The sequence below is a fragment of the Cynocephalus volans genome, chromosome 1 (assembly GCF_027409185.1).
Source record: "Cynocephalus volans isolate mCynVol1 chromosome 1, mCynVol1.pri, whole genome shotgun sequence".
In the NCBI taxonomy this organism is placed as follows: Eukaryota; Metazoa; Chordata; class Mammalia; order Dermoptera; family Cynocephalidae; genus Cynocephalus; species Cynocephalus volans.
Window position 1 is genome coordinate 52,952,015 of NC_084460.1, and position 22,905 is coordinate 52,974,919.

Here is a 22,905-nt window from a genome sequence, read left to right on the forward strand (position 1 = left end):
GTTTCTGGTCACAAGCAAGTTTTTCTACCATGGGCATTTAGGTTCTTTTCTGAGAAAAGGGGTCAGCCCAGGGGTCTCGGTGGGCAACCTTGGGGAGCACCAAGGTGCAGAGGGTTATGGCTCCTGTGGGTGGGCGGGGCACATCTTCAAGGAACAGCCTCCCTTCATCTGCAAGCTTTGACAAGAGCTCCCTTCTCTGCTCTGCTCATCTGTCTCTGCAGGATGGTTTTGTTGGTTGTTGTCACTGGTGATGTTAAGAGCCACTCTCGGTTGGATGCTCCACTGCTGCTGACTTGAAATTCTTAATCAATTTGAATAAAGGCACCATGTTTTCATTTGAACTGGGTCCTGCCAATTAGATAGTTTGTACTGACAGTAGAATACTCCCAATAGTGTTAAAGAAAGTGGTTTGAAATGAGAAGAAAAAAAAAATTATTCATTACCTCATCATGTCTTAGAAGAGCAGTGTTGTCCAACTCCTAGAGAGGAAGGGAGAAGGTGTGGACTTCCAGAAGGTTTTTAGAGTCAGTCTAGGTTTTGAGACACTCCATGCAACAGAAGCAGAAGACCCTCCCTCCCCCAACACACATACACAAATCTCTCCCCCAGGCGAGAGGAGTTTGCACTGTCCTTCAAAGAGCATCTAGAGCATTGGGGTTTTTGTTTTTTTTTAAAATGATCTTTTTATTTTGCAACAGTTTTATATTTACAGAAAAGTTGTAAAGATAGTACAGAGAGTTCCCATATACTCCGCACCCAGTTTCCCCTATTATTAACATCTCACATTATTAGTATGACACATTTTTCCAATTAAAGATACATTAACTATTGATACATTAATATTAATTAAACTTCACAGTTTATTCAGATTTCCATAGCTTTTCCGTAATGTCCTTTTCTTGTCTGAGGATCCCACATGACATTTAGTTGTCCTTTTCCTTATGCTCTTCTTAGCTGTGACTGTTTCTTAGACTGTCCTTTTTGATGACACTTTGGAGGAGTACCGGCCATGTCTCCTGTAGGATGTCTCTCTATTGGAGTTCGTCTGGTGTTTTTCTCACGGCTGGACTGCGGTTGTGGGTGTTGAGGAGGAAGGACCACAGAGGTGCGTGCCCTTCTCATCACATCATGCTGTCAACACGATTTATCATGGCTGATGTTGACCTTGATCACCTAGCCAAGGCCATGCTTGCCAGGTCTCTCCACTGTAAAGTTACCACACTCCTGGCCCTGCCATCTTTTTATCCACAAGAATTCTGCTTTTCTGTCCTGGAAGTATCCAGTGCCTGCCTCGCCTTCCTGCTCTTCTGTGGGTTCCCTTCAGTTGCAAACTCTGCTCTCAGCCCCCCAGGAGTCTCCCCACTCACCCCATTCCTATTTCCTGTGATGCACAATGTAATTAATATTTCTGGAATGATGTCGACCTGGGCCTTTATCTGAGCTGCTACGTGAGACCAAGTTCACCGTAGTCTTTGCCTGAACCAAAACATTATTGGAAAAGTAAATTACTTTTGTTTTCAAGGAAAATATTTGATATGAACTGTATTACAATCCTTGCTGAGAAAATGTACCCTGAACCTATAATCAGAGTAGAGATGTTACCTACAAAAAATAAATAAATAAAGAACCATAGGGTACATTTCTGCACTGAAACCTATTTAAAATTGTGTTATTTATCCTGTACTATTTCACTGGCTCCCATCTCCTCTCCTGGTATTTATGAGCAGGTGGGTATAGCCTTCTACCGCTCAGAGAACCATCGTAGGAGTGGGGCACGCATCAGATTTTCTTCCAGCAAGTGCAAGGCCTGTGGAGGCTCAGTGTGGAAAGATGAATAGCCTTGGGTCTTCATGTATAGGGCAGAAATATTTCTGAGGTACGTAGTCTAACGATTTTTTCAAGACAGAATTTTTGAAGGTCATTTTTGCATAGTGAGGTTAAAAACGTCTAGAACTGACAGGAAGTTTACAGGGTACTGATTTTCCAGCCTGGCCTTTCAATCCCTTGCTTTCCGTCTGTGTATTGTACCCTCCTGTGCCCTCTTGACATCCTTGTAGGTTTTTTCCTCTTTCTGGGCCTGTCCAAGATCCCCCCAAAGTCAGGGCCTTCATGACACAGCTGTACCTTTTTCTACCTATAAGCAGCCATGCGACAAACATGAAATAGACTTGTCTGTCTGCCGCAGGCCCGGCCAAGTAGCCTCTGGGGCCAGACATCCTATTTTGTCTTTGTGTTTCCTCTCTCTGCTCTACCAGGTGCAGAAGGAGAAATGGACGTGGAAGGGTCTTCCCGAATTGCTTGGCTTGTCCCTTCAGGGGGCTTTTTCCTTGAGGGACAATTCCTCTCCTCTGCATAGGGGGTTGTTTTTTAATGAGCTCTTTTCCCTCAAGTGAACAAAAAGAGATGTTTCTGATGGAGAGAAAAAAAAAAAAATCAACTCTTGCCCTTTTCTGAAGTACATGCTGTTGACAAGTTTAACAATAAAAGCCAAAGTTTGTGTTCTTTTTTCCCCCCTCCCAGCTTAAAAAGAAAAAAAAAAAAGTTTTTTTCTTCTTTTATTCCTCCGTTTTAAAATTCTTGAGAGAGAAGTTCTGAGCATAACAAAACTCTCATCTAGAAAATGTCCCTGAACCTGCAATTACTGGAGCGTGGCCGCCTCATTCAGAACTCTAGGACACATTTCCACATAATGCCCTTTTTAAAGGCCATTATCTACACTCTGCCTGTTCTGCCCCTCTCAGCTGCTCCCCTCGCATTTATGAGAGGCTGGCTGAGGCTTCTCACCCAGAAAGAACCTTCGTAATAATGAACTAGACTTAATAGTCTTTCCTGGTGGTTAGAGGACCATTCGGGGAAGAAAATGGGTAGCCTTGAGTTCTCCAAAATGGATAGAATGAAAGAAATGTTTTTGAACTCAAATAGACCAATAATTTTTCAAAATAGACTTTTAGAAGTTTGGGTTTTCAGGGTGGTCTTAAAAAATGGTTAAAAACCACGGAAGGGCTCTGGGATGCTGGTTCTCTCTACATCCCCATCCCTGCCTTCTCTTGCCTGCAGCTTTGTCTCCTGAGTCTTTTGAAGCCCTCCTAACTTATCCTTCTTCAAGGTCTGTCAGGGCCATCTCCATGCTTGGGACATTTGTGAGGTGCCCTGCCCCCGGTGAAGATGTCTTTATTGATAATAGTTACTCATCCTAAATCAATCCAGCCCCCCATAACCATCCTTGATTCCTGGAGCTGGGGAGAGAAGGGGGTGGCTGTCCAACCCCACATCTTCAGACAGACTTTTCTAAGCACAGCCAGTCCCCAATCAATTTCCCTTTCCCTCCACCCTGAGGTAGGGTGTCCAGATTTAGCAAATAAAAATAGAGAACACCCAGTCAAATGTGAATTTCAGATGAACAATGAATGACCATTTTTTTCTTATAAGTATGCCCCAAATATTGCATAAGACATACTTTCATTAAAAATGATTTGTAGTTTACCTGAAATTCAAATTTAACTAGGCATCTGTATTTTGCCTGGCAACCCTTCCATTGGAGGCCTTGGATGGTCATCCTTGCTGGTATATCCTTCCGGCTGACCCCATATACTTAAAAATTTCAAATCTAATTTCACTTTTTTTTTTTTTTTGGCTACTGGCTGGTACGAGGATCTGAACCCTTGACCTTGGTGTTATCAGCACTACCCTCTAACCAAATGAGCTAACCAACCAGCCCTGATTTCACTTCTTAATCCTGATGGGTTTGGGGGTTGCTGCTCATCCCCACCCTGTCTGTCTGGGGCCCTTCTTACAGCTGGGTTGGTTGCTGGGCCCTCTGTTATTCAAACACTTGCTGGTTACCTCTTAAGAGGGGGGAGGACAGTTGCCGTCCATCGGGCATCTTGACCCCCAGTATCCCCTGGAATCAGTCCATTTTGACGTCCCCTTCTCTTTCTCTCAACTTCTCTGTGGCCCTGCCAGTCTTTCCATCTGGGCTGCTTGGTTTAGATAAGATATTTCCTTCTCGGGACCCAGGGCTTCTCAGCTAGATGCCCTGGCCAGCAGGGAGACACAGGAGGTTGCCCAGGGTTTTTACCCAAGACTTTGCCAAATGGAAGTCCACATTCACTTTCTTTCTTTTTTTTTTTCTTTTTTCGAAGCTAATATATGGAAGAAAAAGGGTTATTTTTCTTTTCTCTTTGAAATTTGTGAGGGAGAAAGAATCAAAGCTGCACCCTTCTGGCTTAGAAAATACACTCAGAGGCTGTAATCAGCGCCGAGCCCCGATCTTATACACAGGGTACATTTCTACCCTAAAACCTATTTTAAATTTTATTATCTACCTCACGCTATTTCATCTCTTCTCATCTTCTCCCCCTTGTATTTATTAGAGCCTGGGTATGGATTTCTCTCCCTGAGAGAACTTTTATAATAATGAAGTATACTTGACAGTCACCCACAGTGAACCCAGGACAGGAAGATATTCTGTAAAGGAAAATGGATAGCCTTGTTTTCCTCTGTGTGAGAGAAATATTTGAGGTAAAATTGACTAATAATTTCTCAAAATAGAAGTTTTGAAGGTTGCATTTGCATAGAGGAGTTGAGAACTCCTTGGAGTGATAGAAAGCAGGTGAATAATGTAATAATTACTGTTTTTCTCTCCAGCAGGAGTTGGTTTGCTTCCTGCTATACCAACACCCTTTGGGTGCAAACCTGCTTTGCATTTTTCTTCCTTTCTCTTTACACTGACTTTTTAAAAATTTTATTTTTATGAGGGGCTTGAGTGAGAGAAACCAAACAGAACCCGCTCTTGATGTTTCCAGCCTTCCTCCTTTGATGGATGCTCATGCAATTTTCTCATTATTTTTCTGTCAGCATTCATGGAAACAGTGTAAACGACTTTATTTCAAAACCATTATGTTAGTTTACTCCATGATTATTTAGGCCGTGTATTCTTTTTCTGATTTGAATTTAGTAATAACATATTTTGAAAGCTAAGTCACGAAGATTTCCTGAATAAATTTTCTATGACAGCCGCTTAAGGTTCAGGTTTTTCCCCTTCTTTAATCTCTTTTTATTGGACCTTAGTTTTACAGATTTGATTTAGTTATCATTTCTTTCTGTAAGCATTTTAAGTAGACCCCGTGACTTGTATTGAGAGAGGATTTCAGGGAGGTAATCTTACTTATCCGGTTGTCTCTCATTTAAGAGAATACCCAAGCAGACAGGTTCTGAGCTAAGATGAACCATTGTCCCCACCTCCCCAACACACACCTCTGCTGAAGACCACCACCAGCAGAGCATTTAAGCAATTGCTTAAAGCTAGAAGAGTTTCTAAAGAAACTTCTCACCTCTAGGAAGGTTTGCAAAGTTTTTATTCTGTTCTTTCTGCAACCCCCTGAGCTTTTGTATATCATCTGTGCAGAATTGTGTGTCTGCCACAAGATTCATCTCCCAGGCCATTGTGTATGCACCCTTCTCCAGGTGGAATTCATTCACAACCTCTCCAGGCGGAATTTTCTGGGTGCATGACATTGTGTGCATTCTTCTTCAGACAAGGCTTCCTCCCGTTCTCTGTCAGATCATCTATTTCCTTTCCTATATTGCTTTAGAATAGTGAAACAGACTCCTTTTGTAGGTGATGGAGTAGAAATCTTCAAGTAAGATGTAAAGATTGTTTACGTGCCTCAAGGGGTGGAATTTCTAGACAGTTCTAATACTTCAATTGTTGTTCATAAAAAAAAAATCTAGAGATCAGATTTCCTGATTATTTCTAAGGCAGTGTTTTTCTTTTTTATTCTCTCTCTTTCCTTGTTACATTTGTAGTCCTACCTATATTTTCAGGGAAGCTTTTGAGATTGTATATAACTGAGCTTTTAAATTTCTGGTGCACTTTAAGCAGACTGATTAAATTTGAAGAAAGATAAAGGGTACTACTCTGAGTCTAGGAGATAGTTTCTGAAGTAAAAAAAAGTCCTATAATTCAAGTTTCGTATCATAAAAGATAGACTTTCTAAAGCTGGTGGGCGGACAAAAGAGTGATTTCACAATTCTCTAAGAATTTCGTCCATCTCTTCCTGTTATTTCTCTTCTCCTCTTTGTCAGTCACATCTCGGCTTCCAGGTTTCACGCAACCCTGAAGTTCACGTCTCTATGATCTCTTCATAGCAAGGCACAGCTAACTCTTGATATTTTATTCCCTACTTTGTTCTGAAAAGAACTCATGACGGTCCCCTCTATTTTATTTTATTTTTTATCAGAATCCATAGAAACCACGGAGAGGCTTTTACTCAAAACAAAACAAAACAAAACAAACAAACAACAAAAAACCCCACTACTTGACTTGCATTGCTGCAGGGAGAGGTGAAAATCTTGAAAAAAGATGAAGCCAAGTTAAAAGTATTTCAATTACCCCCACACTACATCTGGTAGAGTTTCTTTCATTAGTAGGAAAATCACACTTAGAAGATAAGCCAGAAAACATACATTCTTGAGTAAATTTTGGTATGAAAGTTTTTAAAGAGTATTTTTGGCAAGTTTTATTCATTTCCTTTCATTGCAGTCCCCTTGTTCTTAAATAGAATTTAAGTAATGCTATTGAATTCTGTACCCATACAAGATTCCATTACCAAATATTTCAAACCGGATCTTCCTGTAACATTGTGTAGAAGAAATATCTGAGTGAAAGAAAGGTTTCAGCTTTCCAAACACTTGCCTTTCCTCTATGATGCAAAAAAAGTAAAATGAAGTGCAGTGGCAGATATTCTGAAGCAAGAAGAAAAAAAAAAGTCACCTAAGTACCACAGGAGATAGAATATCTAAACTTGTTATGGGAACAGAACAGTGCTCCCTCATCCTTTTTTCTAGGTTTTCTTGTCAAATTGTTTTACTAGTCTGGAACTTTGGTTTGAGCAAAGCCCTAGATTCTCCCTCAACATGTATCTTTCCATGGAGACTGGACTTAGAATGTTTTTTTTTCTGAGGTGATTGGAAAGCTAAAATTGATGAGGCCCACTCCAGCATGTTCTTTCTTGCTTCTGTTTCTAGTTTGACGTGAGCGCATTTTCCCCTTTGTCAGGATTAATGGGGGAGAGAAGGGAAGATCTTTCTTCTCAGCTATTATTATTAAAATGGATCAATTTCTCCTTTTAAAGGATGCAAATCTTGAGGAAAAATGAGCTCTTTCGAATACCTCGATTATGTCTTGAGAAATAGACTTGTTTACAAACTCATTTAGTAATGAGAAACATTGCAAATAATAATTCAAAAACTAGATACTCTTGATTTCAATCTTGGCATTCTAAATTTCAAATGGTATTTTCAATAACTGTATTTTTTTTCTCTTCACCTCATGTCTCCTTTTGCTCTCTAAATTTTAGGTACATGTTGTGGCCTGGGCAAAATCTTTCACCGACGGATTGATTTTAAACATGTCTTTCCACTAAACATCTTTCAGGAAAAGAAAAAAAGAAATCTCCAAGAGGGAAATCTTAAATTGGTTGCTTTTCATCAAAGAGATAGAAAAGAAATGAGTACCGCTAAGAAAAGTAGTTTCTGAAATAAAATGTGTGATGACTTAGAAGAGATAGACTTTCAGAAAATTGCATTAGGAGAGAGACGTACCCTGGCATGTTGCTAGATTTTGATAAAGGCAATTTTCTTCTCCTTTGATGGGTTCTTCAACCACACCTGTCTGAGGAACCAGGCTGAAGCTCCATGACCATATTGACTCTCCTTGGACAGTTTTGTGAGGGGACATTTTAGTGATTCCTCAGGCTAGTCACTTCTGACTCTCGACCCAGATTAGGTGTCCTTGTGGCGTGATTCATACTGCATCTCCTTGTGGCATTTACCACAGTACCAATCATTATGTAACGATGTCCTAATTTTCTTCTCTTCAGCTATGTGTATGCTACATCAGCTATGTAAAACTGAGCTTCTTAAATTATTAGCAGTAAACCTGTATTTAATTCTGGGGCAAGGCAGGGCGGGGGTCGGGGGGTCTTGTCCATGCTCCTTGCCTCATTCACATTCCTTCTCACTGGAATCTCTTCTTTTGAATTCTGCCCATGACTAAGCTTTCCAGTGACTGAAATATTTTAACTGGATTTTTTTGTTTTCCATGCATATAGTTTAGGGAACATTTCTCTGAGGTGAAAGTTATCAAAGCAGCCACCTTTCATTGGAAACATAGAAAAGAGAACTGCTCTGACAGGTACTTTCTGAGGTAAAATGTTTACCTGATTGTGTTTAAGAGGTAGAATAAGTATTTTGTGGGGATGTGATGGAATTTTCTGAAATCAAGCCGATGAGAATTATTTCTTCTCTTTAGCCTTTGTACTGGTGTGTCTGCCATGAGTAGATGGGGGAGGAGGGGGCGGGCGGTTCCCTTGGGGCTCTGGGCCCTGCTCTGTCACTGATCACCTCAAATGTTTCCCAAGGAGAAACAAGATGGCGGCCTGAACGCCAGACTCCCTCATCCACTCCGCCCTCCCCGTTTCTCCAACTAGAGCTAATGGCTCTGAAGCATTATTTTTCCTGTCACAATTAATAGGGAGCTATTCTTCTCCTAAAGCCATTAGTTAAGTAATATTGCTTACAGAATTGCTGAAACAGGATAACGCCTCCTTCTACAGGGTGTAAATCTTAAGAAATGTTGAGGCAGTTGCTGAAACACATCAGTTAGATTCCAAAGCCTGAATTTTCCTTTCTACAGTTTTCATTTAGAGTTAAGAAAGTTTGAAATTGATGATCCATAACATATATTCTCTTGATTCAATTTTGGTACTAAAGGATTCAAATAATATTAGCAGTTTTTTTCCCCCCTCATTTAGTTTCTTTTCTTCCCTGCAATTTATCCTCTCTTTGTGATGGATCATTCTCTTATTGTCTGGGAATGATTAAAGTTTTGACTTACCAAAAGATTTTAAGTATACTCTTCCACTAAAAATGCTTTTTTTTGGAGAAAATGGTACATGAAGTATTCTCAAACTGATTGCCTTTCATCAGAGAAAGAGAAGAGAAATGAGAACCATAGAGAAAAGTGGTTTCTGAAAAAAAAGATTCAAAATGATGACTCAGAACAGGCAAAGTTTCAAAAAAAAAAAAAAATAGGATAGCACAGAAATACTCTAGATTTGGTTAGAGATGGAAAAATGTATTTTTTCTCTTCCTTTCATGAGTCTCTCAATGTTTCTCTGTTCTCTGCCTGAGAAACTGAACTTCGGTTACTAGTGTTTGAAGATTTATCTCCCTCTTTCAGCAGTCTCTTCTGACTCTCTGGTAAGGCGACTGCCTTGACTTTTAGTTTTGCCTGAGCACATTAGGGCACATTCTGGGGGTTTTCTTCATTATTTTATCTGACTTTTGGAGCTAATATCATTATTTGTCTGTTATTTTTTCTTTCCATGGTATTGATGAAGCAATACCATGCTTGCTGCAACAAAGAAAGTGACATCAGTGTATCCAAGAAAAGCCTGGCAACATCTAGCCGCATGGCCCCCTGACACCACCAGAGTTGGGTTGGTACACATCCTTCCATACCTTTCTCCGTGTGCATGCAAATAGGAACAGACACATTTTATTTTATTTTTTACACAAAAAGGTCACACCATGTATAGTAATTGGCAATTCTTTTCTTCTTAATATGTCTTCTGCATAACTCTAGACCTATACATATATATATATATCATTTTATTTTTATTTCTATTTATTTTTAAATGTACAACTAAAGTTGATAATACAAAACAATACAAGCTATTTTGTAAAAACAAACCACATTAAAAAAATGCTTCAGCTCTTTCTTTCTGTAGATCATTTAAATAGTGGCATAAAATCCCAGAGTAGGGGTGAACCATCCTTCATTTATTCAACCCTTCCTCTACTGATGGGTATTTGTGTGGATTACCACAACTATTGCTGCAGTAAACATTCTTGCTCAATTTCCCAAAGATTGTGGCTGGATCAATAGTTTTATGATTATGTATTTCTCCTCATAAGATATTACCAAAGTACTTTTCAAAAACAGGTTTACTCTCCCCTTAATATTTTTTTTAACAGTATTTTTAAAAAGAAACTTTGCTTTAGGCAAAATAGGAGAGCCAGGGTGAAGCTTCAGTTTCTCAATTAATAAGAGGTCACACACAGGCTCTCAGCTAAATTCAGGCCACAGATATGTCGGGCAGAACAGTGCTGTTGGTGTTTTGAAAATTAATGAGTTATCAATGTTTAAAAACACGTAAAACACAAATTTCCAGTTTCTTTTGGAAAATGGACAGGTCTGGTGAGCTGGACGCTGGATTCTTCACTGTCTCACCGGCTGGAGCTGAGAGTCAACAGCCCTTTGCCACTGTCCCCACCCTTGTGATCCTTGGTTTCAAGCAGTTTCTCAACCTTGGCTCTGCTGACATTTGGAGCTGGAAAATTCTTTGTTATGTTATAAGAAGTTTACATCCTGGGAGCATCTTCCCTCAGGGAAGAGTTGGGGCAATGAGAAAAGTCCCCAGATGTCACCCCTGGTTCAGAACAAACCCACGAAACACATTTTCCTCAGTACATTTCCAAATAACTTTTCAAAGACTGTTCCTGGGCAGTTTTCATTATTTCACTTAATGGAGGAAAATTGTTGAATTCCGTACACAACCGAGCTTTAAAGTCACCAAAATGTTTCAAAGCCATCCCGTTTAATGAGTTTGGAGAAAATATCTGAGAGGAGAAAGTGAGCAAAACACTTTCCTTTCATCTCAGGAACAGAAATGTAGAGACGACGGCAATTGCAGGCGGCTTCTGAAGTAAAAGCTTTATCTAATTACACGCACATAAGAGATACAATTTCTACATATTGTATGAGGAGGTTTGGATAATTCCCTGGCACAAAGGTAGATGTTCCTTTTGTTTCCTCCGGTTTTCTTCAGCGGCTCCTTGTGCCTGGCCACTATGGCCCGTTGGGCTGTCCTCCCCTGCGGCCATCTGAGGTGTCTGAGTGACCCGGAGGCCTGGGGTCTCTCCTGGGCCCAGTTCTCCCTCCCTACTTTCTCCCACAGGACTTTCTACATCTTTTCTAATGACATTCCTATGTCTTTTCTCATTAGAATTAATGGAGAAGTATTAATTCTTCCCCCAAAGCTATTAGTAAAGTCACAGTGCTCTGAAATTGCCGAAACAGAGTAATTTTTCCTTCATTGTAGGGCGTAAGTCTCTAGGAAAGAGGAGATGCTGTTTCAGGTATACCAATTATGTCCCAGGGAAGAGACCTACACAGACAATTTTCATTTAGCCACGAGAAACTTAAAATAATGATACGTAAAGTAGATTGGCTGGGTTCAGTCTTGGTATTTAATGTTTCAAATGGCATTTTTTTAATCTCCTTCTTTTTTCCTTCCACGATTTCCTAATCCTATTTTGAGTCTATTTTATGGGAATGCTCTTATGCGTGGACATGATACAAATTTTAACTTAAAGCAAGATTTTAAACGTAGTTTAAGTAAAGGATTTCTGTGAAGGGAGAGAGTTCTGATTGCCTTTCATCAAAGAAATAGAAAAGAGATGAAAATCACTAAGAAAAGTGGTTGCTGAAATAAAAGATTTGTTTATGATTACTTAGAGGCAAACTTTCAAAAGATTGCATTAGGAAAGTACAGAAATACCTGAGGCCACACTTGATAAATATGTTTTTCTGGTCCTCTCTTGAGTCCTTCCCTGCTGGTGGGATGAAAATCTCAGCCTGCTTCTCGTCGCTTACGGCCCACTGACTTCTGATTATTTTCTGATTGACATCGACATCTGACATCTCCCATTCTCTTTGCCTAAGAGGAATAAAGCCTCTTTCTTCCATTTTCTGCAGATATGTATGTGTGTGTGTGTGTGTGTGTATGTATGTTTTTTCCCCCCAAAAGAGGCTTTATAAACAAAAATTGTAAGGGGATTGCAGGGACAAATGAATTTACTGTCAAAACACTTTAATATAATGTCAGTTATGCAAAGACTTAAAGAAAATTGGTTGAAATAATTACATGAACAAATGATTCAGACTCAGAGAGAAAACCATCCAGGACTGGTGGGGTAGCAGATGATTCAACCATGTGGATGGTTTTTACTATTTTCCGTGGATAGAGGTTGAGTCGGGGCCCTGTTTTCCCATCTCATAGCACCTTCTTGCTTTTTCTTTCATAGTATTTACTACATTTGTTCGAGGAGTTTTTTTGTATAATTATTTGCTCACTGAATTTCTCAAGCATTAGACTGTAATTTCCATGAGGGTGTGTCTGCCTCGTTGGCCACTAAACAAATTCTCTGCATTTAGCACAATTTTTAGCACAGAGTGTTGGATGTACTCAACATTCAAAACATACTTAGGCTCAGTGATATGGGCTCAAAAATGGGTCCAAAAAGTATGGGCTCAAAAACTGAGTTCAATCAGTATTTGAGTACATGAGCACATAACTGTCCATAAAGTGATTACATTTAGAGATCTGCCCAGCTTTCTTTAAGAATTGCACATTTTAATTGCTAGTACAATGTGCATCCTTTAATGGCAGGGATGCTTCTAAACAATTTAATCTCAGATCAACTAATAGTCTAGGAGATTACTCTATGTTCTTGTTTATACCTGCAGCTTGTTTAGAAGGCCAGCGTTGTAGACTGGTTCCTAGCCCTTTCCTATGATTCAGAGTCTATGGACTACAAATTAACAGAATTTTTAGTGTATTGGGACAAACTGAAAGAAATGTATCAAATTACTTACATTTTCAGGTAATGATATTTGAGTAATACATTTATTGGCATTTTAGTAAGGCCTAGAAATTTAGACAGCCAGAAGAAGATTTGGCATTAACAGTGTCTCCAGTTAGGTTTTTGATCACATTGTTTTTTCACTACGTTTTCTAATTATTTTACAGTTTCCTATAGCCTTTTAAAGATGGCTAAATTTGAAACCGCTATAACACGTTAAGCTGTTTCTTCCTTGAAATGCAGTTTGGCAATTATTTCCGAGGGAAATTATTAAAAACACTGTCTTTAATCGGGGAGAACAGAACGGTGCAGAGAGCTGTGATGAGAGACAGTTTTTCTAGTAGGACTCACACAGTTGTGTAACAGCAGTTGGATTTCCAAAGGTCTTATTAAGACAGTGGAACCTGCAACTCGTGAAGATATAGGAAGTGCTTTGTACAGGGTGTTGCTGAGGCCTAAACAGAATCGTGTTCTGTGCTTTACAATCTGACCAGGACACTACTTACTTTTTGAAAAGGGCCATTCATTTAAAAGCAAGTTAGCAGCCTTCTCAATAATTAAAATTAGTTTAACACACTTCAGTGGCATTATTTGGGCATTTTTCATGACTATTAAGCATAATTCACTTTTCTCTTAGACTGTAGGGTCAAAAGCAAATTAGATCAATGGATTTTCTTCCTTGACTCTCATAGATGAGTCAGAACTTATTGGTCAAATGTGCACATGACCTTTATGCTTAAGCTCAACAACCCAAACAACCTGTTGGGAAGACATTCGGCCAATCTAATTATCTTCTCTAGACTAATAGGTTTTCCTTCTTCATTGAATTGAATGAGTTGCGTGGTTGTTTTGTCACTGTGGGGACAGAGCTTAATCCACTTAGAATGAGTGCTTTTGTTAGGTAAACTATGGGGCTAGGAAAATATTTATCATCATTATTATTTTTTGGTGATTTTTCATGGGTGAGAATGAAAATATGACTTTAATTCATCTATTTATTCCACTTCTACTTCTACTGCCCTAGTCAACCCACCCAGTCTGGCCCCAGGAATACCCTGGTCACCTTGTAACTGGTTTTGCCTCCTCTATTTTCTTTTCCCCCCAATTTAATCTCCAGAGAGTAGCAACATGCATCTTTAAAAAATGTAGACCCCCTGATGAAAATGTTGGTTTTGTCACAATGAATGCAGAATAAAATTTAAACTCCTTACCATGACCCCTTGTACCCTTCAAGATCTGAGTCCCTGTTAAAATCCCCACCTTAATTCTGCCCCTTCACTCAGGACCCTCCTTCCCCGCTGGTCTCCCACCCATTTCTTAACCCCAAGCTCCTTCTCACCTCAGGATCTCTGCATCCCTGTGTGGGAAGACTCTTTGTGGATTGGCTCTTTCTCACCCTGAAGGTCTCATTCCTTTTTTTGTTTTTGTTTTTTTAATTTAATTTGATTTTAACCTTCACTTGTACATATTTGTGGGGTACAGTGTGTTGTTTCAACACATGCATATCTGAAAGTCTCATTTCTGATGCCACCTTTTCCGAGAGGCCTTCTTCAATTTTATAAAACAATTAGACCCCCCCATTACTCTCTGAAATACACTCCCTCACTTATCAATACTCTCCGTGATACCCGCTTTATCATGACTCTGTAATACTCCTCCCATCTCCTGTCCGTCTCTGTAATAGCTTCCTGTTTATTGATATGTCTGCAGTGCTACCACTCGTCTTTACTCTCTGTAAGATCCCCACACTCTGTTCATTTCCTTTGCAACGTCATCACAATCTGAAATGACCTTATGCATCTGCTCCCTGGTCTTGGCTTCTCTTTTCCCATGACAGCAGAAGCTCTTGAGGGCTAGGGCCACCTTTATTTCATTCTCCTGAGATTTCTCAGGGCTGAGCATGGTGCCTGGTCTGTTGAAGGGGCTTAGGACATATCTGCTGAACAAATGAATAGAATATCAGAAACCTGGCCCTGTGTTATTAGACAACCCGAGTACACAGGGGGCTCCAGGAAAGATGGTACTGAAGGAGAAAGATCATTGCATCCTTTACCAAACCATTGTGCTTGTCTACAGATTGTCAAAGTTAATATGTTCAGGATTTGTGTACATGGCAATCCAGTCACCTACCCCTTGAAATATAAGAAGTAGGTCTGTTCTTTTGGTTCAGGATGGAGGATGGAACATGCATGTTTACCTCCATTCTTCTCTAAAAACACAGGAGATGTTAGTAAATGAATGCATGTGTAATGCACAAGCCCACAAGGAGAAAATGATTTGGAGAGGAAATGGTGCTGAGCTTGTAGGAGCTGGGATGCAGAGGCTGGGCAGTAACTGATTCAGCAGACCGCAAAGAATTTAACCTGATTTACCAGTGGGGAACCCCCCCCCCAATTCAGAAATTCGTGGTACCAGATGGGGCTGAAAACAGGACAATTGGTTGAAAGACCAAGAAATGATTGGACCCCACCAACCCACCCCTACTTCTCAGAACTTGGTAACATCCCTCCCATGCCCCGCTGCAGAAGACTAGGATTTCAGTCTCTGGAGAGTATTCAAAATGCTGGGAACAGCAGGTGCAATTAGTTCAGCAGCAGCTACGTTGAAAACAGGGGGGTTAACCAAATGCTTAGTACAGCATCTTGAACCCCCCAGGTCTTTTCCCCAATTTAGACTCCAGAATGCCCGCAGCTTGGCTTACACTTTCTAGGTAGGAGACTGGAGGACTGTTCTTGCAGAAGCTAACCAGTATGTGTGGGAAACCTAAAGATAGTTACTTCACAGTTCCTCACTCAAACAGGGCAACCAGATAACCCCACAGTGAAGCCCATGGTTGACAAACTGCACTTGGAAAGATCACAAATCAGTTTCTTAGTGCCCGTATCTTAAACGTGGGCAGATATTTAAAATTTTTCTATAGTTCAGGAAAGACTTTAACATGAAGAGGGAGATAAAAAATAAACAAACTGAAGCAGAGGAACTTGGCAGACAGATTATATAGGGAGAGGCAAACTTCAACAATAACAACAACGGTGAGAAACTGTTATCGATATTGCCAGAGATAAAGAGAGGTTGAAGCTACGAAGTAAGACCAGGATGCTCTAAAAAAGGACCACAGGAAAGGACTCTCAGAAATTAAAAAAAAAAAAAAAATGATAGCAGGAATGTAAACTAATGAATTGGAATATAAAATTGAGGGAATTCTCCCAAAAGATTAACAAGAAGACAAAGAAATGAAAAACAGGAGAGAAAAGATAAGAAAAATAAAGGATGATATCAAGTGATTCAATAACCTAATAAGAGCCATTCTAGAAAGAGAAAAGACAAAATGGAAGGAAAAAACAATAAAGAAATAACATAGAAGGGCTGACAGGTTGGCTCACTTGGTTAGAGCACAGTGCTGATAACACCAAGGTCAAGGGTTCAGATCCTTATACCAGCCAGCCGCCAAGAGAGAGAGAGAGAGAAGAAAAATAACATATAAATTACAGAACTCTATTATATAACACATTGACTGTAGTTAATAACAAGGTATTTTATTCTTGAAAATTGCGAAGAGAGTAATTTTCAGTGTTCTCACCACACACACAAAAAGATAGATAAGTATGTGAGGTAATGCATATGTAATTAGCCCAATTTAGCCATTCCACAATGTATACTTATTTCAAACAATGCACTGTACATGATAAAGGAAAAGAAAAAAAGAAAAAAAAAAGAACCATATATTTCTAAAACCTAAGGATGTGATTCAGATTGAAAGGACTAGTGAAGTGGCCAGACAATGAATGAAAATAGAGCTGGGACAATAGTGACACTCACGTCAATGAAGAGCCTCTGGGCTTCCAGAGAGGGAAGAACAAAAAGCCTTCATCCAAGGACCATGAAGCATAAATCATATTGGCTCCAGGCTTCTCAACAACTAGAATTCAAAGGAGCAACGTCCTCAATGCTGAAGGAAAATGCTTTCCAGTTCAGAATGTCATACCCAGACAAGCTTGTCTAATTAAAGTCTAAACAGTTTTATCTCATGCATCCTTTCTCATGAAGCTACTGGACATTTTTTGTTCGTAAAGCAAGAGAGTAAAACCACAAAAAAAGAAGTCATGGGGGTCTGGCTACCAAGAGAGAAGTGAAAACAGTCACCACAGGGGTGTCAAAGGAGGATCCTAGGAGCACAACCCTGCATCAGTGTAGAGAGCACTTGTCTATTTGGAGTGAGTCGGAATGCTTCAAGAGAGAGAGATTTCTAAAGGAATGAAATGAAACCTTAGACGGTTGAGGAGGAGATTGGGGAATGATTTTAGTAGTAAGTCCACAGAAAACTAAGCAAAAGAAAAAAAACCAAAATAGTTATTAACTACAGGGAAAACAATTTTGGCAAGAGAGACAATGTAATCATAGCATGCTACATGTTCCTGAGCATAATAATGTGAACACCGAATGTCACCTAAACACCAGAGTTACATACCTGCTGAGAGGGTGGGGGGCAAGAAGTGTGCACGTGTATGAGTGTGGGGGGTGGGTGGTGGTGAAGGTTGTGGAGGAGAGGAGCTGGAAGAAGAGCTAAACTCTCTTCTCCCTGCCTGAGAAGCCATAGTCTACACTCCAAACTGAAAAAATAAGAAATTCAGAAAGTAGTAGTATGAGATTATGAGTATGCTATTAGAAGTGGAGCAGATAAATAGCAATAGAATCCAAAATGGGAAAAGATGGATAGATGGGCTGGGGTTCCTGTTTTCCTGCATAAGTAGAAAGATTTGACTTTTTCAAACTCTGTGCATGTGCAACTTTAATGAAAACAAAGGCAAATTGAAAGTAGGTCTATGCTGCTTCCCTAGTGACAAGTTGTTCTTGAATGTTCTTCTGACCTCATCTCATGATGTAATCTACCCTCTCTGAAATGCTGTGGTCCTTTGGACCTGTATGTCAGGTCACCATGAGAGAATGGTCAGGGTGAGGGACGCAGGAGAGGCTGGTGTGTGGTTATTTTCCAAGCCCTCCCCTCCCCCTACCATCACGACAATAACTGCTGCAACAGCACAGCAGCATCACAAGAGCCAACCTTAACCCTGGCCCAGGATCTAATGGCCTCTGTGATATGCCATCTCCAGGTTGCCATCTCACATGGTCTAGGGTGAAATGTCTACTCTGGCCACCTGGTTGTATGGCTGGAAAATTCAAGCTGATCTAAAATGAACCTGAGCAAACATGACCAGGAAGATGACTCTGATGGGAAAAAAAGCCACATGACATATTTTTTACAATTTATGTAATGTAAGGATTTTTCTACTTTGACAATTGATTTTGCTGTTACTTTCTTTAGCAGAAGTCTCCATTTTATTTGACCAAGTGTGAGTTGGTTGGAGGTAGATTGAGCTCTAGCCCACACCGATGTGTCGGATGAGGGTTAATGAGCTGAGAGAGGTGGCCTTGAAAACCTCAACAACCTCCTAGGAAATTGCTCTTCATTTTATAATCCCAGATGTTATATAAATGTGCCTGCCCCCTTTCAGGTCTAAATCTGCAAGAAGAGCTGCCCTGTGCCACCTCAGAGTCGTCTCCTGGTTGTGGGAATGAAGAGGAGGAGGAGGATGAATGCAGACAAACTTCAAGAACCTTCTCTCCTAGCACGAGTTCAAAGACTGTCAGGGAAAATGACAAATTAACTGTGAAGGTGGGGATTCGATTTTAAGCTGTCTCTACCTATCTGTGGTCCAGATTTATAGCTCTCCCTTCTTCTTGTCCAGTGAGTCAGAATTCTCTTGGATCACCTAGTGAAGTTTCCTAGCACAAAAAACCCATCAAGCAAACAGATACCTCCATTCTGCACTGAAAGAAAGGGCAACTTTTGTGGTAAGACCATTTGGACAATTTGACTGTTTATTAGAAATCCTAAGTACGGTACTAATTCATACCTAAATAGAGCAGAGATGCTGCCGTACTTCAGACATCACTGCAACATGAAATCACTCCCAAACAGGTTGTTGAAAACCAGTATGAAATCATCCCCTGCCTGCTTGTTGAAAAGGACTAAAATACTAATCTGAACCAAAACTTCAATACACAATACAATAGAATAGTACATCCACTTTGTGAACAACTTAAAGTAACTTAAAATAGGAAGCTCAGCTCCTTGAATAACTGAGCCATTTTGTTTTTAACGAAGCCAGAAAGATACACATAGCAATCTCAGCAACCTATTTTCTATCAATAAGGAGCTTTATTCGTGTTAATGCACCAATTAGTTATTAATGGAAACTTATTGAGGGCATCACTTTGAAGATCACGCTCAGTAAAGAATCATTGAGACCTCACGACCTTGTTTTCATTGAGGACCATGTTTCTGACCACGTTTTTCTTTGTATCAATTAACCTTTTTACCCCCTATTTCTTCTTCCTTTGCGCTTTGTTGCAGGATATTTCTCCATCTGCCAGTGAGCATGGTGACTGTTCTCACAACACTGCTGCTGGGTCCGGATTACCTCTACAATCTGACACCTGCTTGGCAGTGGCTAATGACCACCTTCTGCCCCATGGCAAAGATCTTGACATTGGATTGCTGGAGACTCAGCTGCTATCCTCACAGGATCAAGTCTCAACAGATCCCAAACCATGCATTTTCTCAGACGCTCAAGAGCCTTCTTCCTTTGGATCGAAAGGAACTTTTCCCTGCCATGATGTTGCTACCTCTGCGGCTGCCATTTGTATTTCTGTGGGAGTTCACAGTACAGAGCCACAAGAGCACAGCTGGGCTGCAGGGGAGACTCTCGACCCAGACTCCCCAGACAGAAAAGCTATAGCAGAGGGAGTATCACAGACGCTCTTACCAGGGAAACCTTCCTCTGAAAGAATTTCAGGTTCAGTTCTGTCAGACTCAATTGGAAAAACTTATCTGGAGATACCAGCTTCAGGACCAAGTTCACCTAGTTCACAGCAAGAGGAAGGGAGACAAAAGACATTTTTTCCTCCCAGGGGCCAATATGGGTGTGGAGAAATAGCTGTCCCCACTTCAGGAAGTGACAGTGGGAAATGTCAGGTACCTGGGTTAATTACCCTGAAAGGTTGTGTGGTTTCTTCTAACCCAGAGAAGCCCACAGAAATCCCCGAAGCCCCTTCTAAATCCATTAAGAAGAGGGGTTTGGAAGGAATAAGAAAGCAAACTCAAGTGGAGTTCAGTGACACCAGCAGTGACGACGAAGACCGGTTGGTTATAGAAATATGAAGTTTCCAGAGAAAGATGGTGTCTGCGGTCAAAGACAGATGGTGCTTCATGAGTAAATGTCATCAAACTGGCAGAAGAACTGAGCTCTATTTATGAAACACCTACGGGATAGGAAAGCCATTTTGGGTTCTTTCCAAGCCAACTCCAACCAACTCTAAGCCCTCAACTCACAGCACTCTTTTCCAGCTCCCCTTGGGCATTCCCTGCTCCTGTTCAGGTGGTGCCAGGTAGAGCAGGGTAGCAATGAAGCAAAGTCTAAGAATGCTCAACAGACACAGCAACTCTACCTTGACTCTAGCCTACCCTCTGCATCAGTCCCCACTGCCTCACTCTGATAAAATGGCATTAACCAAGACAGCTTACAGCTTAAAATGGCATTAACCAACATGTTTACGAGAAAGTGGACCCCACAGAGTCAAGGCAACTGCCTTCCTGCATCAGCAAACTGAGGGTTTGCTTCAAAGGCGGTTAGCATGCATGGAATAAATGTGTATAGTTTGAAAAAGAGGTGGGGCGTGAAGTGGGCATCTGTTCATTCTGGAGACAAAATTCAGATTCATTCAAAAACTGAAGTTTGGTTGCAGTGATTTGCCTCCTTAGTGGAAGTTGTAAATATACTTTAAAATGCCTATGATCTGATGAAATGCTGATTATTGTTAAATGTTGCACAAATGGTCAATGCTTACCTATGGTCAAATGACACACGTACATACTGTTCTCGTGCCTGGTGCCTTTTCTGTTGAGGTCTCTGAGACCGTTGGTTTTTCTAGCTCTTGCAAAGGAACGCTGTGTTAAAAGTTAATAGAACAGTCTCTCTGTAATGAGTCATTTTTTGAGGGGGAATAATTCACTTATTTTCCTCTGATTCTTTTTGTCATATTGTGCTCTGAGCAATTTCAATTAGAGGGTTACATTTTAGTAATCTGTACAGGTTAAATTGATGCCTGCTCATCGTGACGGGAACCTTTTAGATTTCCTCCAGAAGCTTCAAGGATACAAAACTAATTGGAGTTTTGACGCTGTTTTACATCTCAGTAATTTTATTTTGGGGGCTTGGTGTTACTTTGCTGTCAAATTAAATCAGCCTCTGTATTGTGCAAGTCTGAACAGCACAGATAAAATTCCCCAGTATTGCAAGCCAGTGCACTCCTGTGCAGGAGAACATAGCAGATCTACGTCAGCCAAACCAGTGAGCAAAGCCTCCGATTTACTGCCTCCCTCTCCTTCTCCTTAAATGGGAGGGGAAAAACTTAAAGAGATTTACACTGCTGTATTTTAATAAAATTTTATACTTGCTTTTGGTATGATTTTGTACAATTTGAAGTTTATAGCCGAGCTCTTTGGGCTTAACTTTGATGTAATGATGTTCATATGACATCTTTTACTTCAAAGGCAAGGCAGCAATGCAAAGCATCTCACACATGTGAACACACTTTAGTTAAAGTCCTTGCCTGAGATTAAGTATGGCCAAATTTCAAGTATCTTCATGTGAATTTTCCAATTTTGGTGTTATTCATAGAAAACTTCAGTGTGAGACCAGCTTCCCCTGGTTACTTAGCACGTGTCTGTGGTCACTTCATATGCACTTATAAATATCCAAGTGGTGACAAGCCCAGCCAAGAAAAGCGGAAGAGAAATAAAAAGTATATTAGACATTTACTTAGCGTACTTTTTAAACCAAACGTATGTGGTGTGATAATTATCTGCCCTTTTGAATGATCCTTGCCACTGTAATGAGAGACGCAGGGGAGGACAGTGGTCTGAGCCCAGGAGGGAGAGAGATTGAAGTCCTGAGTTTGTCTTTAATGAGCTAGGAAATCTTTGTTGAGACCCTTTCTGCACCTCAGTTTCCCTAAATGAGCACGAGACAGGTGGATGAGATGAGCTGACCATGTCTCCAGGTTCCAATCCTTGTGAGAGCCCTTTACATGCGTGCACTCTGTGCCTTGGAGATGTTACCCATGGGAAGCCATCACCCAGGGGTACTGCATGCAAGAAGTCTGGGTGAGGACGGTGAGGACTAAAGCACAAGTACCTTCCATCAATTACTCCTACAAAGAATGTGAGCTTGGGGAAGCTTCATCTCACTTCTTCCCAGAATTTCAGGTTTTGGAGTGCAGTTACCACATTTATAAATGTTGGCTTATAATTCAAAAATCAAAAGGAAAAATGGAACAGTACTGTGTGAGTGGAAGAAAACATATCTGTAGGCCAAATGGGCTATTTTGTCCTAGGAGACAATGGGCAGGGGGAGAAAACCATCTTCCAGATCTTTTCTTTCCTGGTGGCTGCTGAGGTGTCAACTGGATCACTTGATCTAAATCAGTAAGTCATAGTTCCATATCGCACTGGCCTCAGGATTGTGGTGGAAGCTCTGTCCTTCTATGTGCCACTGCTGCTGGCTGCCACATGCCAACCTAAATCGAATGTGGCACTGACTACACCTCTCTAACCATCCTTTCTCTTACAAAAGTGAGCAGGTTGCTAAATCATCCTGCCTCAGCTGGTCATTTAGCTAGTGGGTGGCAATGTTTTCAAGTGTACCTTACTTTATATTAGTGTGAATTTGAGAAAAGCTGTATTTCAATGGAGTTTTTAAAATAAAAAATGTATTTTTTTTTCCTGACCGGTAAGGGGATCATAACCCTTGGCATGGTGTTGTTTGTATCACGCTCAGCCAGTGAGTGCACCGGCCATCCCTATATAGGATCTGAACCCTCGGCCTCAGCGCTACCAGTGCCGCACTCGCCCGAGTGAGCTATGGAGCCGGCCCTAAAAAATGTATTTTGAATGACTCTAGGGGCTACTGAAAAGCATCCTAAGGTAAAGATTTTTTTTTTTTAAATGAGGAATCATTTTATAAAGCAATGAGTAATCTCTGATTTTATAAATGTTAATTTTCCTGTGGGTTTTCCTAAAGTAAAATACAATTCTAGGAGTACATTTTAAGGGTGACATCAGCAATCTATAAC

General features: G+C 40.5%; 1 protein-coding gene across 1 annotated transcript in view; it reads left to right on the forward strand.

The window, feature by feature from the left end:
• Positions 1-19,933, forward strand: part of ZNF831 (zinc finger protein 831) — a 64,161-nt gene extending 44,228 nt beyond the window's left edge. The window contains exons 4-5 of the mRNA XM_063088227.1: positions 18,225-18,385; positions 19,127-19,933. Of these exons, the coding sequence (XP_062944297.1) occupies positions 18,225-18,385; positions 19,127-19,933 (968 nt within the window). The remainder of the gene's footprint in view (positions 1-18,224; positions 18,386-19,126) is intronic.
• The last annotated feature ends 2,972 nt before the right edge of the window (positions 19,934-22,905 follow it).